The 19,911-nt window shown below is 41.8% G+C and overlaps 1 protein-coding gene across 1 annotated transcript in view; it reads right to left on the bottom strand.

Moving 5' to 3' along the window:
- Positions 1-19,911, bottom strand: part of ATXN7 (ataxin 7) — a 127,086-nt gene that overhangs the window by 26,791 nt on the left and 80,384 nt on the right. Inside the window, 1 exon segment of the mRNA XM_082412147.1 lies at positions 19,788-19,892. Coding sequence (XP_082268273.1) covers positions 19,788-19,892 — 105 coding nt within the window.

Raw genomic sequence — 19,911 nt, 5'->3', positions numbered from 1 at the left:
ATGGATCCAAGGGTGGCAAATTTTATGTAGATTATCAAAGCAATGACTCCTAAAACTCACAAATCTTCTCTAAATGAAACTCACACTTTTGGATAGATTTGGTCAGGTAAGGTTAGACAGAGTGCATACTCTGTTACAGAAAATGCTCTATAACTGCTCCCATTTAAAGCAAGGATTTTTAATAATCAAGCTTACACATAGCTATAAAATGTAAAACACAGGTAAACATATAGAGCTCCTTTGGCCAGGCAAAGCAATCAATAATTACATATACCAAAAGCTCAGTTTAGAAATGCTGGGTCATTCATTAAGCAGCCCTTTTAAAAAACTAATCAAATTGTTTATTTTGACATCCAGGTTGAAAATAACTGCTATGTGCTATTCCCCAGCTCCCAGTTAACCCCAAGTAGCCATCACAGTTCAGTTTCAGGCCACCAAACACAACTCATGAGGCATCATCTGTCTTTCATAAGGATTATGACGCACTCTGAAACATCTAAGATCAGGACCTGAGGCAGACTATATATCAAGACTGCATATTATTTGTGTGTGTGTGTGTGTGTGTGTGTGTGTGTGTATATATATATATAATATACATATAAAATTCAGTGACTGACCAGGCATACCCAATTCAGCATTATCCTAAGCAGTATCTGTGAAACCACACTTTGGGTGGACACATCTATTTTTTTTCTTAATTATTACAAAAAAAACCTTGGCACACTTTTAAAGTCACACTGTGGACTATGTGCGGACATAAAGCATTTAATAGTGTCTCCTCACTACTCTCACTGTCAACTTCTCCCTGTAAACGTTCTTATTCTTTTCTAAAAGCACTTTCACGTGTCTGACCAGCAAACACAATCCAACTCCACTCCTTGTCATTACATATTCTTTTTTAATCCTAAATCTGCTTTTTCTTTGATCCAATTTCTGGAGGGTCCCCAGGGAGTCGACCGGACTACTCCAGAGCAAGCAAAGCGTAGTCTGATGCTAAAAAGGAAGCAAATCTGTGGGACTGTCCCTGGAACATTCAAATCTCAAGTTGTGGAATCCAGAGCTGACCTCTGACACACAGTGCCTCAAAGGACAGTTCACCAAAAGCCAAAACCAGAGCCGCGAGGCAGCCTCAGAGCATGCTTAGGTGGGTTACAAATGGCACTGGAAAACAGTGAGGAAGAAAAAAAGGTCTTTACACAAAGCACTCGGCATCATTTCCACTAGAGAGATTTAACTGAAAAGGATGATTTCAACACTGGCTGCCCTAACAAATTAGTCTCCAACTGCGACTTCTGCCAAATGCGTTTCTCCTCCCCCTAATGCAGAATGTTTTTACATTAAAACACGAGGGGAAAGTGCAGAAGAGAGAGTCATTTACAGCACTTGGGCCACTTGAAACAACTTTTCGCCAAGGTCTATAATCAAATTATCAAGCTCTTGAAGTCAGTGCTTTATGACGGAAATAAAAGCCCCACTAAAGTATTCCAGGTCCCTTGGCATTTCCACGTCTCTGGGCAGGGCGGCACTGCAGCATTCCCATTCACACTAGCTGATGAAAGAGAACAGATCACAAAGGGCAGATTACAAGGGAGAATGACTCCAGCTCCGGTGGGGGAAGGGACAGGCGTGAATGGATTGTAAATAATGTTGCTAAGAAAGGACCACAAATATGGCAACCTCAGATAATCCTCTTGCCAGGAATTCTTCCCATGGGGACTGTTCTTTCTGAACTTTGCTTTCAAGTATGTGAGAAATATGAAAAACTTACTGAATATCTGGAGGTAGCCCTCCCCTGCTGTCCCAACTTGTAGGTCTGTGCAAACATTAGAAAAAAATGGCTTTTAAAAATTCCAAACACTTTATTAAAGGAGATGGAATGATAGAGAAAAAGAGGGGATACTGGATGGTATAACAACTGATCACCTCAGTTGGGAGAATATCATTTCTTCATAATCGTTGTCATAAGACATCTTGTTTAAGGAACATTGAATGGTCTGAATAACAGTTCATTTCCTTAAGGGGGCCCTTCCTATCCTCCTGTTCAAGGTGCAGACTTTGAACTGAGAGTTATCACCATGATCTCAGACAGACACACACAGATGTTTTTAGCAAATATAACTTTGGGGAAAAGGCTGTTACCGCCTTGAGCAAAACACAGCCACCAAACTACGCCACCTCTGGGATGTTGCCGTCACCATTTCTGGCTACAGGATATCATGCAATGAACGACATGCTGGCTGACACTTCCACTTTGCTAACAGTCACAAGCACCTCTCTCCGCTGTCCTCAGGACACACACTGTTACCCAAATGATACTGGCAGAGTACAGCAAGCACTCACCCTGCCTGAAACAAACAGGATCTCACGGTCTGAGCGCTGAGCGATGCACAGCGTCTCCCCCGAATTCGCTCCCATTGACTTGAAATGTTTGCATGCCTCAGGTATCAGCATGTGAGAAGAAACCAAAAGCCAAAACCAAAACTCCATCAGTCTCCATTTACTTTTGCTTTAATCCTTTATCTGTTGGGGGAAAAAGCATCCTATACGTTTAGCGATCTATCACTTTAAGTTTAGCCTTCCAATTTGTGAACACCTTGCACAGGTCAAGCGTCGACACCCTCAGTCCTTACGCAAGCACCTCTCTAGTCACGTTTTGGGTCTGGGTCCCAGTTTGTCTCTAATGAAATATACAAGGCTATCATCAAAATGCAAAAAGTATTAAGAAAAACAAGCTATGCCTTTACCACTCCAATCCAGTTTTAACACACACACAAAGGGTAGGGGAGAGAGAGAAAATTAAAAGAAACCTGGCAGAACTCAAACTAGAGGAGTTCTCTGTTTTTGTTCTGTTCGTTTGTTTTTTAAAACGAAAACTTCTGTGCAGGAATCCCCTCAGGGAGCACTGTCCTCTGAGGCCAAAAGGAGCAGCAAGTCCAAGGTGCAACGGAATGACAGCACCATCTGCCTCAGAGAGCTGCGCCAGTCTGTAAGCCACATCCTTATTGCTGTTTCCCACTAGTTTTGTGGCCTTTATATTTCACTTTATTGGGGGGAAGGTGGGGAAGGGGTGAAAAGACCGTGAACCTGGGAGTAACAAAAACCCCAAACTCACAACGCAGCCCTTAAAGCCTCCTCATTAAGCGCTCTGTTAATAAGGAATGGGTGATTCATGACGTAACAATGCCAGTGAGGCGTTTGCAGCACGTGGTTATTTTTTCTGAAGACAGAAAACAGCGTCTGCCCCACCTACAGGATGGGGCTGTCAACTAATCAACACCAAAAGCGATATGCAAAAATGAAACCAGAAACAGCAGCACTAAAACTGCCTGACGAGAAATAAGAGTTCTTAGAAAAATCAATCTTAGGGAGTTAAACAGCAATTTGAATAAAGGTTTGAAAAATCTGTTTGTATTTAAAGTTCTGCAAACCAGTAGCTAAATTTCAGCCTCAATTAGAACCATCCGGTCAAGCACATTACTGCAGGAGGCATGAAAGGTGAATCCAGTGAAAACTAAAGATCTCAACTGTCACCTCACTTCCTGCTTGCAGACGAGGCATGAGAGAGTTAAGGTAACTTTGAGAACAGCCGCCCAACCCACCCAGGAAGAATCTGCTTGGCTGTACTGGCCACCTTAATAACACAACCAAAAAAAAAATAGTCTTTTCTGGCAGTCAGTCAGTAATTAAATTCTTATACACTCAATTTAAGTTACTGAATGACTTCCCAGGGTTACTGTTTGTATTCTAAAGTTGTTCTTCCTCTTGACACAGTGTTCTGCTTGAAACTTTGCTGTGGATTTGAAGTATCCGACAAAACAGCTTTCAAACACGTTCTACAGGAAACACGGTGAACTGCCTGTCATGAAACCTCACTCACCACAAGTGAGATAAAAAACAAACAGTTAAAGCGTGTTACAACGTTCGTCCATTTTTAGAGAGCGACGTAACCACTGCTCTCCCTGTTTTGAGATATGGGCACCGTTTGGTGCAAACCTCAGCATTTTGTTGGAGTTAATAGCAAACTCAACTCCTGCCTGCGTTTGACCTTTGGCCAGATCACTCAAATGACATTTCAGCATGGCTCCTGTGGACGGCCGGCAGCAGCTAATCCCTCTAGTTGCGATTACCCCCCTGATCCACCAGTCTGCAGAGCGCACTCTCTCCACCACTTCAGCCACGAAGTGCTCCGGGCCTGCTGGCGGGGCAGGACGGCCACCAGAGGAAGGGGGCCTGCGCCAGCTCGCCACGCTCGGCTCTGCGTGGGTCTCTGTCCTGTTCCCAAAGACCTAGCCCACCTTCCGCAAGCTCGTCCAGAACTGGGCCCCGAGCCAAGCCCAGCCTCGGAAAACTGCCTCGGAAAACTTACCCGGTGGAGCTTTCAGCCCCCGTGCGGAGGAAGGGCTGTTCTGAAGAGGCTTCTTGTTACCTTCCATTCACATAATTTGGTTGTGCTTCATTGCACACTTGCTACTGCAGGCTTGCATCATGATTTGAGTCTGCCCACCAACTCCAAATATGCTCCATGTTTGGTCTTATGTAACATTTGCTACTACTGTAAAAAGCACTTGAATTACAAAGGTCCTGGCAGATCAACAGAAAACAAGGGGTGGAGTCTAATTTCATCTAATATGGTCATACAAGGCGTCCTGGCTGGTGTAAATTAATCCTTCTCTTTGAAAGGCAGCTGGCCAAAACTGAGGGAGATGGAATTTATAAATTTAACCTGCTAGAATTAGAATGTAAATTACTCACACCTGATTTTCCTGAGTAACTAAAATGACAACTATTACCAGGTATATTAGAAAATGTACTTGATTCGTTATATATCTACACTTTAAGCCTCGACAAACCTACAAGTTTTAATGTTATACATTTTTACAAATATCAGCAGTCTTTCTCCACATTCTATTTCCCCACTATCTACACTTTAAAACAACAGAAGTCTGTTATACCTAAGCATAGTTTTCCTTAAATCTAGTAAGAAAAATCTTAACCCATTTTCTGTGCATGTTTGTAAAATAGTCTAATTTCAGAAAAAATATATACCTTATTGTCCAGAGTTCAACCACTGGATGACCGACTAAAGCTGGGGAACTTTTAGACTTTTAATCCAAAAACTTCTCTAAGTGGCTCTTTGTAAACCAGGCCTTCCTGGTTTAGCTGTTTGTCTGTCTTCAGCCCTATTACACTCCCTGCGTTACTACTCCCCAATTTTGTCAATCGCCAAATCTTACTATCAAATAGACATGGAAAAAAGCAGCCAACTGATCTGAATTTTATGATAATAAAGGCTGCACACATAAATAGACTCAGATGCCTGATAGTTCAGAATGAACACTTTTAAATGTCAAAAGGAGGGGGTAAATTCCTCTACAAAATACCATCACCCAACACAGACTATTTGGCACAAAGTCATGAATTACATGTGTGGAAAAGATTTGGCCTGGAAGGGGTGGTAAAGAGTTGTGAGGCATAGGAAATGGCTTCTATGAGACCCGACACAAATTCTAAATTTACTGTAAAACAAAAGAGTAGTAGCCACACTGCTTTATTTTCACAGCAAGCATTCAGACCCTAACCATAGCAGCAATATTAAGATCTAGAGGGCTTTCTGAAACCCTCCCCCGACCCCCCACCAGATTTCCGGTTCAAACAATGCAAAACTATGGTGGTTCTTAAAAGACAGAAGAACACAAGGAAAGAGCCATCAGCAGGACTTAGAAGCACAGGATGAGCAAATCTTTCCAAAGTTAATTAGCAAAAATAAGACACTTAGGTTAACTCACTGAAGGGTTTCTTAAGCTAGCAGGGAAAAAAAAAATTCTATTGCCGTACTACCTGATTGCAGAAAGTTTTTTAGCATCATTCCCTGCACCCACCACCTGCCCTCGCCCTCGCCAAGGGGGGAGCTGAGGGGTCTCCGTGACATCGTCAATGGCAGAACTGAACTGGGATAAGAGGACCTGACTCAGACTAAGCCTCAGCTCCACATCACTGCACCCCTCAGCCTGGACACCAGACTCCTTGCCAGTCTCCCAGCACAAACGCTTGCCTTTCTAACGTTCCCTTTCGTAGATGGTGATGGTGCTAGTGGGGAAAACAATCCTTACGAGAACCAGCCAACCCAAGACAATTTTGGGAATGAAGTCTTTCTGTAACCCGGAGGAACTTCAGGATGAACTTCAGCAAATCTTCTTAAATGCTACAAACATACGTCTACACTTAATTTCATATATAAACAAGAAAGAAACAATCCTAATTTATTTTTAAGACCTACATCAAAGAAGGGATGAATGATAGTGCAAACCAGAAAAATTAAAATTTGTACAATAAGAATATAAACAAATACACAACAACTGGGCATATAAAGCTCAGACTGAACTTTTAAACACATACCTCTCTTAATGCCCTGAGTAAAATGCTTAACCAAATACCACCCTGTTCTGCTTGGAAAGCATTATTACTATTTTCTTCAAACCATTTCTCAATATCCTATCCAAATAAAGTTTATATTGATATTAAATCTCCCAATGATGGCTCATATTTTCAGTGCCTAGGTCTGGGGACATGGTCACATTTCTTTTTTCTTATGAAAAAACAAACAGACTACAGACTAAAAAAAGACTACAGACTAAAATACCATTTTAATAGAATAACATCCATGCCTTACAGACCAAAAATTATAGGTATTGGCTGTGGTGTGGATGGTGTGCACTCATCAATTTTACTCTGGTTGCACAAAGGGAGTCCTGAACTGACACAAATTCTTCTGTGCATTAGCCCGCTCCCAGCAAACAAGCAAACCGGCAGCAGCTAGGAGGGGCCGCGAGGGCTTGGGTTTGGCCGCGGCCTCAGCACTTTTAGTTGTGTAGCCTTGGGCAAGAGACTTCTGTCCCTCAGGGTCTGTGCCCTCCCCTGAGCAGCAGTAATACCGCCTCCTCTAACAGGGCCTCGGTGAGGAGTAAAGGAGGTGACACATGTAATGCAGTGCCCAGCACATCTTAAATGCTCGATAAATGTTAGCTATTACGATTAGAAAGAAGGAGAAACTGGATGGTGGACATCATTCAAAATAAAGGAAGACCAAGAGAAAGACAGCGCTTTCTGTTACAGAAACTAGTGAGGTCCCCCAAAAATCTTGGGATTTCCTAAATCCAATCCTGAGAAGCCAACAGAGGTGTCATTTGGTGTTCTGCAGGACAACAAACGAGCTGTTGGCAGTTGGGAAATCCTGTGTTCCTGTCACCAGTGGCAGCCAGTTCTCCAGCTTACAGAAGCACAAGCCTCCACTCACTCCACTTCACTGTCTCAGCAGGCCGGGCGGGTTATAATTGGCCTTAATTGGCACTTACAGGAGCTTTAACATTCCTTACCTGCTGCCAAGGAGCACTTGAAAGGGGGAGAAAGTATTTTCAAACTTGGAAATACCAAGCAATTCATTCAGCTGTGGGCCGCGAAGCCTGCTATCCAGAATCAGATTAGCTTCACCAAGAAATGCTGCTGTTATTATCCAGTGCTCATTAGGTGCTCACACAGGATTAGGAGAGGTGGGCGATGAAGTTTAAAGGGGGATAATTCACCTTGGGGGCTGACAGCACGCAGCAGCCCCCCTCTGGCTGGCATCGTCTGATCTGTTTGGTGGACGCTTCTTCAGGGCTCAGCCACACTTCGTGTGTGTGTCCCTTTTCAGCTGTTCAGATTGTTCAAAGGCAGGCAAATGAAGTATAACCTCACAGCCTGATTTACATAGGCTTTGAGTGAACCACAGTCTGACCTCAGCCCAGTCATTATTTGACACACAAAGTGAACACTGTTAAAAGGTGACCAATCACACCAAATTCAAGGAGGATAATGAGATCAGAAATAAAACTGGCAATAGTTTTTCACTGGCCCTGCAACTGATCTCAACAGAAATTATTGTCTTCTAGAAGACTACACATTTTGCAGAGAGGAATCTCAGCCTAACAGAACTAGATTTCTTCCCTAAGATAAATTCCACACAGAATGAATAGAAATCTCCCACAAATGCCAGGAAAACTGCCTATAATTGTTTAAATGAATATTTTAAAAATCATCACTCGTTTTGAAAGACCTCTTTACCTCGTATCATTACTCAAACTATCACTCAAACTCAGAAGACACATGCTACACTGGTAGTAAACAAAAGTTTGCACTTGTTTGCGAAATCGACTTCAAAGTCAAATTACAATTAATCACACTTGTGCATATGCGTGCAAAACACTGTAAGAGGCTTTAGAAAAAAAAGAAATGGAAGTTTAGAAAAATAAATAAAACACCTACTCCTGGTGGTGATACTGTCATACATGGCTAGTAGAGATACAAAGTATTAACAGCCTTTTTGGAAAACAATCTAGTAGCAGCTATTAACAATGCAAATAAATATCCTTTCTGATCCCAGAATCCTTTCCTGAGACTCTATCCCATAGAAACAAAACCACCAGCAGTTAAGGACTTATGTAGCAGTGTGGCTACTGCTGCTTTGTTCATAGAGGCAAAAAGCAGGAAACAAAGTGAATGTCCACAGACAGAGGGTCTGGCTGAGGAAGCTACCGCACAGCCGCACCTTAAAAAGGGGATTAGTGTTATCTTGGGATGTGAATGGATCTCCATGTTGTATGGCTGAGTGGAAAAGAAACGGCAGTATGCGTAACAGGATCCATTTTGGGGGGGGGGGGGGGGTAAAACTATGACCAGTAGCCCCTGCTAATAAAACATGGGATTACATGTGTCTGTAAAGAGTTATGAGCATGAGAAAAAATATAGAATGATGTATACTAAGTTACATACTAAGAATGTACCAAGTTACATAGATGGATTACAGAGTGGAGAGGACCGTTACAGTTGGAGAAGGTGGGGCGTCAGAGCCAAAGAAACAAGAAAGATGGATGACTAATAAGAAAATAAATAAGTAAACATTAAAAAAAAAAAGAAACAAGAAAGAAGTAGGCTGAACTGAAAATAGCATGTTTGAGATTACTACATTTGTGTATCTATGTAAGTATATATGGTGGATGCATGCATCTCATATGTTCACGTATCAATCAAAAAATCCACTAAGAAACTGACTTGAGTTTTTGTTACAAAAAATGCACTGTGAAGAAAGTGGAAGAAAAATTTAAACAGCATGAAATTCTGGTATTACATCAAAGCACTTTATCCTGACTGTGGAACCCATTTCATTTGTTTGGCTACACAGACTGAGAGTCTAGTAACACAACTGAGCACAGTAAGAATAACACAGAAAAAGGCCTATTAGCCACTCTTGCGAAACAACACCTTAATTTTCTAAAGCTCACTACAAATCTTCTGTAGTAGGAGTTTCAGCAATCTTTTTAAAATATCAAGCATAAGAAGTAATGGAACAAGTTTCATACTGGAGTTCTTCACCCTAGGAGACTACAAATCAAGAACTATATCATGTGTGACTAGGGGCTGATGGCTTGTATTTTAAATTGAGATAATTACCTTCCTCCATTTCTCTTTTTATTAACTTTCGAACACACAAGAGGAAAAGGTATACAATTGCTTTGACATTCAAATTGAGCACTGTTGTCTTAAAAACAGACTAGAGAAGAAAACCTAAAGACTGGAATTTCTATACACACAATAAGGAATGAGGAAGGAAACAGATATATTTAGCCATTGCCCCCTGCCCCAAACCAGTTTTAGGGGCTTGAACTAGCATGTGCGTGGGAGGAACTACCCCAGCCAGGTAGTAAGTAGGTGCTACTGCATATCCAAGCGATAAAAACTCCCTCTTCTGGTCAGACATAAGACCACAGCTTAACGGGGTTGACACAGCAGGTGTACGTGTATCTTAACTAGTCAACCCACAAATTAGCCTTGTGAAATGATTGTCAGGAAAAACATCTTTCAGCAAATATAACTAAAATATGGATTTATATCCTGAAATGTCCCCTTTAAAATCTGAAGCACATCCATCCTAATAATTTCTATATGTAGCAGAGAAGTCAAGAGTAGCACTGGCGAACATTAACAATTTTTATTGATTGATTGATTGATTGATGCTGCTGGAAACTCACATTTTCACTGCCTCATTCTGGTGACACAAATCAGAACTGTTGAAGTAGTTCATTCAATCACAGCAGCACTAACCTGGAGGGCAGCTCTGACCAGCCTCCAGGTGGAAAATCAATACACTGACATACTGACAGACATTCCCAAAGAAGAATGGGTTTAAAGCACTACACGTGATAATGTAGCACTAACAATCTATATGTCCACCAATAGGGGATAGGTTAAATTAAATACATTAAGAAAGTGGAATAATAGGCAATCTTTAAAAAGAAGGAAGTAATGTGCATTAACATGGAAAAATAAGCTAGATCACTAAGTTTAAAAAAGTGAACTTATAATAAGTCTAATTTTCCATGTGTGTGAGAGAACAAGAAATATACAGCCAAATATTCCCTTGTCCGGGGTCTAGAAACATTCCAAGGGTTTATGCCAACCTGTACCCCTGAAAAGTAAGATGGAGATTTACTTATTCTGACTGCATGTTTATCCTCTTGCTGATGGTTACTGTTTTTCCTTCACAACGTGCATTACTATGTTAATAATGGAAAAATCAAATACATGTGTTTTTCCTTTTTAATCAATAAGTTTCTATTACCCAAATGAGAGCATCCCTTTGTTTCCTGGCTTACATGACTAAATTACTGTTCCAAAAAAAAAAAAAAAGACAAAAACAACAAAAACCCAAAAGAATAAATGACCCCAAAGTTTGGCATCACTGCAATAACTATTTTCTACCCCCACAATCTCTAGAAAATGTCTAAAGACTGAATGAATATATTACATCAAAGGCTTTTCATTCAGGTCAGTACACCTCATTAAAACAAACAAAAGCCCATATACAAATGGAAAGAACCACCCCATGATCTACAAGCTAAGTAAATCCATCCAGCTGCTGAGGCCAAAGCCCCAAGAGCCATTTCTCATCTCTTCTTTTCCTGTCTCACTCAATCCCAGTCCATCAGCCACCCCTGCCGGCCTTCTACTTCTGTGCTGATTCCTATTCTATCCGCATTTCTCTGCCTCTGCTGCTACCATCTTCAACTTAAGCTTTCTCTCCAAATCCCACCCTCACCTGGACTAGTGCAATACAGCTCACTAACCGCCTCCCTGCTTCCGCTCTTGCCCTCTATGTTCCTCAGAGCAATCATGAATCAGATCAAGACACTTCCTTGCTCAAAATCCTCCAGTGACTCTGCATGGCCTGCATCGGCCTTCCATCTGGCGCAGCACCCCTTTCTCCAACCTCAACCTGGACCCCTCTCCTCCTTCACACTGTTTTTCCACCTCCTCACTGGCCTTTCTGCCAAGCTCATTCCTCCCCACAGGATCTTTGCACCTGCTATTTTCTCTTTGTGGAACACTGCTCCTCCAGATCTTCAACATTTGACTAGCCTTACCAGAAGTGCCTTGCCCCAGTTATTCTCTCACACTATCCCAAGCCTTTATTACTACCTGAAATCATCTTATTTTACTTGATTTCATCTTTCTCGCTCTACCCTCCCTAAGCTGCATGAAATCAAAGACACTGCTTTCCGTTCAGTGGAGAGCAATGCCTAGACAGGAGGTACTCAATAAATACTCGTTAAATGTGAATGATATTATTCATTTCCAGTTTATGATTTTTTTAAAAACCCCAAAGGCACAGACATTAATAAAGGCACAGATTTCAGTACAAAGGAAAATCAATACATTTTATAACTATCAATTAAAATGTTGCTCCTACAAATGGCATAAATAACACCATTTTAAATGTACCTGCTTATTATATAACTAAGAAAAAAAGATAAAATTACATTGGTTAGGGACAAAGTGATCCTTTATCTGATGCTACTTAAGTTATTTGAAAATTTTAATTAGCACTATTTGGCTTGTGGTAAAGAAGAACTGAATTCACTGCATTAATTTTACATCATGCTGCTCAGTGACAAGAAGCTTAGATCAAATAGTTAACTTGGAATTTCCTTCGAGAATTAAACTAATGTCTACCCTGACATTGCTCACGTTTTGATGTGCCTGCTCTGGTTTGCTCCCTTCCCTGGCTCAGCCCCCGACTGCTGGAGAAAGGCCTGGCGTGTGTCTTTGAAGTAAAAGAGTGAAGTATTTTTGGCTCTGCAACAAATTTCAATCTTTATACTGAGTGCAGAAATATGCCAACCAATTCTCTAAAGAAGCTGAAAAATGTTATGAGGCTGTAACAAAAAGAGGAGTAGCTTGGCTTTGGATAGCTACTATGATTTAGGGTTAAACAAAGTAGAACAGGCTGAAGAGAAATCCAATGACTATGCTAAATCAAATATCTACCTACTACCATTACGTCTTCAAATTACTAAATGTCCTCTCTGAGGTAATGGGTTTACAATGCTGACCCAGCCACTCTAAGCAAACTTAAAATTCTACCTGAACTAGAACATCTGTCATTAATGACAGTTTTGTGACATGTGGAATTCATTACATCTACTCTAGATTTTCTTTTAACTCTATACATCCTTCTTATATGCAAAAGAAACAGATGTAAGTAGACAGAAAACCCAGCCTCGGACATTTTATCTGTGTGAATGAAATTTAATTTAGGAGTTTGATCCGTAAACTGGGAATAAAACCATCCATTCAGTGGGTCGCTAAGAACAAGAAATAAGATAATACGTGCAAAAACACTTTGTGAATCAAGTACAAATTATCAGTACTCTGTGGGCTTTTAAATGAATGCCAATCCTAAAAAGATTAAGTATCACCGAAAGTTTCAAAGTAGAATAAGACCCAAATTATAAGAATGTAGAGGCCAAATTTAGCTAACAACTGGAGAGAAAAAAAGAAACATTTTTTTCTTTATCCAAAATCAGTTACTTAATAGCCAAATAAAACAACTCATTCAAAATACCTGAATATGTTACTTTCCACGTCTAAGTCCATCAGATGACAAGAGGGAGAGGGTGTTCTTTATTAAACAGCAAAACCTCTGCTCTGTGATGCAGATTAACTTAATTATATGATGGCAATCATTGGTCACAACTATGTGAAATTGTTGTCAACAATGGGATCGGCATTTTTACCAGAAACAGCCCACGGGATCTCAGAGTAAGATTCATTTTGCTCTTACACTGACGGGCTTTGAAGCCAATTAATTAGCTCAAAAAAGTATGAGTAACTTCTGTTTACTCGTCCTCTGCTGAAAATGACATTTTAGAAAATATAATTTATGCTGGCACCTAAAAGAATCCAAACCACCTCAGTGCACTTTAAGGAACATTAAGTCCAAGCAATACACGTGGCTGTTAATTTTACAGGATTTGTAATATCTGCAAGCGGAGAAAGCTCTCAGATTGCAGAGGTGTTTCTGCTAAAGGTACCTTCACAAAGTTATGAAAAAGCCATATTTATGACATCCCCATCTGTGAAGCGAGGTCTGAGAGAGGGGCAGATGTTTCACACCGAGCCCAGACTCCCACCCCACTTACAGCAATGGGACGGCACGCAACACGTGGTATCGATGGATAAATGGCAAAGGGTATTTAACTGGGATCCTTTTGCAGATCAACATGAGATTTGAGAATACTGCTCGCTCGGTAAGGCATTTCCTAGGCTAGGGCTGGCCTCAGGAGACGGCTCCCTGAACATCAGAGGAAACCAAATCCAACAGCTTGAGCTGGTGTTTCCCCAAACATGGAGTAGGTATCACTCTCCAACATTAATAACATTAAATCTCAAGTGAAAACTTACTCCCTTTCTAAATCTCTTTCAAGTCTTCTGGTAACATCACGCTACTCTGTGGATGACACTTGCCTAAAACGTGCTAGTCTCGCTTTTAACTAAGAGAGAAAGCTTCAAGGCTGAGTGCTGGCATTGGCAAGAGCAGCAACAAAGGATTTAATCTTTTCACTGTGTTTATTTTCACACTTAATCATCTATGGCAAAGAAGAGCAGTTTTCCTGTTGATGATTCTAGGAAGGTTTTCTTTGTGAAAGATTTATTTAAATAGAAGTGGTTTGATTTAAAGAAAAAATATTAAGTGGCATTAAATAAGCAAATCATAAAGATGGAACTCGGTGGATCGAAATTGGGAAAAGGTGGCAGAGGCACATGTGCTCAGGGACTCAGGGCTGAGCCACAAGGTGAAAAAGTGGGTCAGCCTAACTCATCAGAGGCAAAATACTTCAACAGCTGACATTCGAGCAGGTTTCAATTAATTATAGAGATGCTAAACGTAGCACCTGTCCGAGCTGAATTAACATCACTCATTTATTTTGCCTAGGTAAGATAAGCCCATGTCTGCCTAAGAGAGAAATTATGGTAGTCTTCACAAGCAAATTCAAAGAGAAGCAGCAGAGCTCAGAGCAGTGCAAGTGCACAGCTTCTCAGAATCACCTGCGAAGCTCTTTCAACACCGAACCCCAGAGGCCCCCCCAAAAGTCATCAGCTGATCCTACCTGTTCGGATCCAGAGTAAATGCATGTAAACAGGAATACAAAGTTTACGCTATTCAGTAGCCAGTTTAGGACCAACACACTTATTACTAAATGATCAACTCAGATTCCCAACTTGGTTCACAACCTCAAAAGAAAGGTGCTTCTGGCCATAGGGAATGTCACCATCTCAGCCCTCTTTCATACGTAAAGTTTTAGAGGCAAGTACTGTGAGACTTCTAGCACGTAATACAAAAAGTTAAAAATCAGTTAAAAAAAGCAGGGGCCTCCTTTCATGCCATCCTTGCTAGACTCAACAAATCTCGGAGCGCCGATCTGCGCCAGTCACTATGCCAAGCACAGGAATACAAAGCAGCAGCCCCTACCGAGTGAGGGGATCTGCTGTGAGCATAATGCATTCTGGCCAGCTTGTGGGCCAGAATCAGCCTAGGGAGCTGTGTGGAATGCAGATTCCTGGGTGCTATCCCTGGCGACTCCCAGCCAGCTAGACTGCAGTGGGCTGTAGGAAGGGGCCACTTACGAAGCTCCCCTTTGATTTGGAGGCACATCAGGTATGGGATCCACTGATTCAATTACATTTTTAAATCTGAAAATTAGCAGTAAGAAACATCTCACTCCTAAAAATACTGAAGAGAAATATGAGGCAGCCTGGACTATTTCAAAACATTAAAACAAAGCATGGTATTACTATGCAGTTTCCAAGAAAGAAAGCCATCTATACTACAAGAACAATCAGACTATGAAACTAGAAATGCCAAAAGGACACTACCATCACTCACCATCATTGCTCCAATGGAAATCCTGGTTAATAGTTAACTCCCAAAAAGGCAGCTCGGCTAGCAAAAAAGTACCGGCACACTCCACAGATATTACACTGCAGGTGTGGTTCCAGACCACCGCAATAAAATGAATATCGCAATAAAGCGGGTCACACGAATTCTTTGGTTTCCCAATACTTAGTTACGTTTACACTATACCGTAGCCTATTAACTGTGCAATAGCATTATGACTTAAAAGAATGTACATACCTTAATTTAAAAATACTTTATTTTTTAAAAAAACCTTTATTTCTAAAAAATGCTAACCATCATCTGAGCCTTTAGCAAGTTGTAGTCGCAACAACAGTCACTGATCAAAGATCATGATAACAAACATAGTAACAAAGAAAAAGTCTGAAATGTTTCAAGAATTCCCAAAATGTGACACAGAGACATGAAGCCAGCAAATGCTACTGGAAAAATGGCACCAACAAATGTGCTTGATGCAGGGTTGCCCCCAACTTTCAATTCGTAAAAGACGCACTATCTGCGAAGAACAATAAATCAAAGCACAAGAAGTGAGGTATGTCTGTAGGTCTCTCGCTACCCCTGGGTAATAATCTCCTCACCAATTCAGAATAACATTACCACCAACATGAACTGAGTTATAAGCCTTGTTGCCATTGTAGCTCCCTCCCTGTCACTGCCAGGCAGCAGTGGGTTTTTTTTTAAATTATTTATTTATTTATTTATTTATTTATTTATGGCTGTGTTGGGTCTTCGTTTCTGTGCGAGGGCTTTCTCTAGTTGCGGCAAGCGGGGGCCACTCTTCATCGCGGTGCGCGGGCCTCTCACTATCGCGGCCTCTCCTGTTGCAGAGCACAGGCTCCAGACGCGCAGGCTCAGTAATTGTGGCTCACGGGCCTAGTCGCTCCGCGGCATGTGGGATCTTCCCAGACTAGGGCTCGAACCCGTGTCCCCTGCACTGGCAGGCAGATTCTCAACCACTGCACCACCAGGGAAGCCCAGCAGTGGTTTTAAAGGAACCGCCTGCTGAATTTTGTAGCAACTGCTCATTTGTTCATAAAAGTCACAGATGAATATCAGCAATACACGAATTCACAGAAGACTGCCCACCCACACATTTTCACCAATTTCATCAAAAGATAAGACAGCAGAATCTCTCCTTTGGCAGGTATGAGTTCTTCCTAATATAGTAATAAACAGATTGTAGAAATTTCTTGAATTTCAAAAACATTTTTGGTCTTTTGGTGTTAACTCTGGAAAACAAACATGTAGTGATAAGCCTTCTGGAATGACAACAAAGAAGAACGGGTTCCAAATATTTCTTCCTGCTACAGCCCCTCACTCCAAAGACAGAAGAGACACTGGCAGCACCGGGAATGGTTCTTGGTCCTGGTCCCCTGACTGCCTCTCCTTTCCAGGTGAGTAAGATGTTACTCCCAAACCAGCCGAGAACCATCACATGGTGCCTTCCTCCACTGCGTGGAGCTGCCCCCAAGCCCACACACCTATCCATCTCCCAACCTCCTGTTTTTTCCATCAGCCTTCTCCTTGGCTGCTGCTCCCAAAGAGGGACCTCCTTCTACACTTCCCAGCTGAATCCCTCTCTCAGCAGCACCTGGCCCTCATCTTTCTGCCAGACTCTCTTCTTTCTTACAGCTTTAAATTTCCCTTGCCACTAGAGGGACCAGGGGCCTTTATCAGTTGCATTTCCTGCCTGGCGACAAAAGGCATTGGATTATGTATGTAAATCCTGCATTCACACCACACCTTCTTCTATTTTGGAAGTTATCACAATTGCTTTGTCATTGAACAAGTACCTTATTAGAAGACACTGTGTATGCTACATATTGGTAGATAGAAAGAGCAGAAATATGATTTTAAGACACTCCCTCCCCTCACCCACACCCCACCCCCAATACACAGACATTCTATGAGAGAGACAGAGGAAGAGAAAGAAAATCATCTCCATGAAACGTGCTGTATGTAACTGAGTGAAGTGCTTCTGGAAGAGGGGACCAAGAGGGCCCCCCCTTCTGCCTCAGGAAGTCCTGGAAGAGGTAACACCTTTAAGTGGGCCTTGGTACAAACGGCAGCTGTTTTCACACTCCTTTCTAATCCACTTTGCCCATTCTCTAGAGCATCACTAAGTCACATCACTCAGGCGCTAAAAAACCTGCAACAGGTCCCCACCGACATATCAAGGCCAGGGGTGTCTGATGGCACTGAGTCTCTCTGAGCAGCCCCAGCCTGCCTTTGCACACAGCTTTTCCACACGTGGGTATACCAGCTCCGGCCAATGGAGACTCCGCGGAGTACATTCCAGACAGCCTGGAATTTCCTGCCTCTGCACTTGCTCCCATCATCCCTGCTGCCAACCTGGAGCCACCAAACATGGCTGTTCAGTGCACAAGCTGTGCAACTGTATGTGGCAGCCCTGTCCATCCCCGTCAAAACACTTCCAATTTTAGGGTATTATAGTTGATTTATTTTTTAAGTATTTTCTGCATTTTCCACAATGGACATGTATGTATTACACACCTAAAAATTGACGGGAAAAAATTTGCACATGGGAAAAACAATCCATTCTGCTCTTCCGAATAGCCTAATGTGAAGGCTATTTCCTTTAAGAGGCCTGCTCTGAGTTACTGTGCAAGAAGCAACCTGTGCTCCTCCTTATTCTTAAGAACTTGGATTGTTTTACGACTTTCGCCACATCTTCCTGTATCTACGGCTGTACCCTTTTCTCTCTCTCATACCTATCAACTGTCAGGCACTGCATGCGGGGCTTCACCATGCTGTTTCATTTCATCCTCTCTGGAAACCAGTGAGGCTGCTATTACTGTCCCCACATTATAACAAAGGAAGCCAAGGTTGGAAAACTTGCTCAAGACAAAGAACTAACCTATGGCTCTTGCAAGTTTAGATTTAAATCCAGTCTAGTCTGGCTTCAGAATCCTTAACTCCAAAATACTTGGCAACTGACTAACTGCCTTTTCCGATACTAGCCACTTAGAGTCTTAAGCAAGGAGACAGTATCTTATTCAGCTTTGTACTCACTCTGGTGCCTACTCCCAGGCCTCACTGAGAACCACAAACTCAAAGAACTTTTTATGATTACATAAAAGATTCCTTGGGGGAAGAGGTGGGATGTTGATTATGACAGTGTGACTCTTACAACAACTGCATCCAGCCTGACAGAAAGCCCTGTAGGTTCAAAGCTAGCTAGGCTGTGTCCCCAGCTCTACTCCCCCACTTAGCCTTAGTCTATTATCATCTTTACCTCTGAACCATTCTCCCTGCTTCCACCCTTCTCCCACAATCTACACTCAGCAAGTCAACCAGTGAGATGGTCTTGTGTTACTCCCTTACATAAACTTTCCAATGCCCCCAAGCGGCTTCTTCCTCTGGCCTACAAGCCTGTACATGAACAGGGTCCTGGTCCAAAAGGTCTGACTTTCCAAGTCTCTACTTCCCTCACCAACTTCACTAGCCTTCTTCAAGTCTGGGCACCGGCTCTCCCCTCTGTATCAAACGCTTTTATTCCAGATCGCCGCATGGGTGGCTCCCACTCCTCACTTAGGGCTCAGGTCACCAGGGTCACCTCCTTAGAGGCTTTCCTTGAACACGCTATTACAGAAAGACCCTGTTGTTCTTCCCTGTCTCAAGCTTGCATTTGTAGTCGTGAGGACAATGACAAAACAACTTGCAGTTATTTAAAAAAATGTGTCTAGTTAGTTTTGCCTTTCTCTCCAGCTAGATTTTAAACTCCATGGAGGTAGGAATGATACCACATCCCCGATGCCTGAAACAAGGTGAGCACTCAAATACTTTCGAGTTGTTACTGAATCTAACTGGATATAAAATTAAGTTTTATGATCAGAATTTTTTTGAAACACTTTAGGCAGCATTATGACAATGGAAAAACAAGCTTATTTGGATTCTCACATGATTGACATCAGATAACAACAGGCTTGGAGCCTAAAAGACCAGGGACAGCTCAGTGGTTCATGAAACTCCTGAAGTCACAATGCTTCATTCTAAGTACATGCGTATTTTGATGGGGCAAGATAGCATAGCTTCATCACATTCACAGATTACAACATCAAGATAGATTTACAACTACTGAACCTGGACATTTCAAAATCACATTTCCTTTAAAAAAGCCATGTCTCTATACTCTGTGTGTGTATATATAATTTTACCAACCACTAAATTCACAACCGTGGGATCTAGAAGGAGACAAACCTTCTACTACACTGATGCAATATTTCAACAAAGATTTTATAAAATACATTTTTTCCCTGTCTAATTTTAATAAAAATCAGAAAATGCACATCCCTTTCAAGAAAATTCAGAAAATACCCAACATCTGATAGGCATTAACCCATTCAATGAATTAGAAAACCTACTTCCTGACAGGGGGAGGGGTATTATAGCCTACCCATGCTGTCACTGGTCTTCAGTTTAATACTGCTCTACCTTTTACCCTCTAATAATGATTTTTAAATGGTTAAGCACTTACCATAATGTGATTGAAATGCCTGCGGTTTGACAACCTGATTACAGTCGTTACACACCACCAAGTAGAAATCATCGTGGGCTGGACAGAGACCAAATATTGGCATGTCTGCAATAAAGAAAGAGAG

The sequence above is a fragment of the Balaenoptera physalus genome, assembly GCF_965194825.1.
Source record: "Balaenoptera physalus genome assembly, chromosome: 11".
Classification (NCBI taxonomy): domain Eukaryota; kingdom Metazoa; phylum Chordata; class Mammalia; order Artiodactyla; family Balaenopteridae; genus Balaenoptera; species Balaenoptera physalus.
The sequence above is the reverse complement of the archived record's forward strand: the minus strand, read 5'-3'. Positions and strand labels throughout refer to the sequence as shown.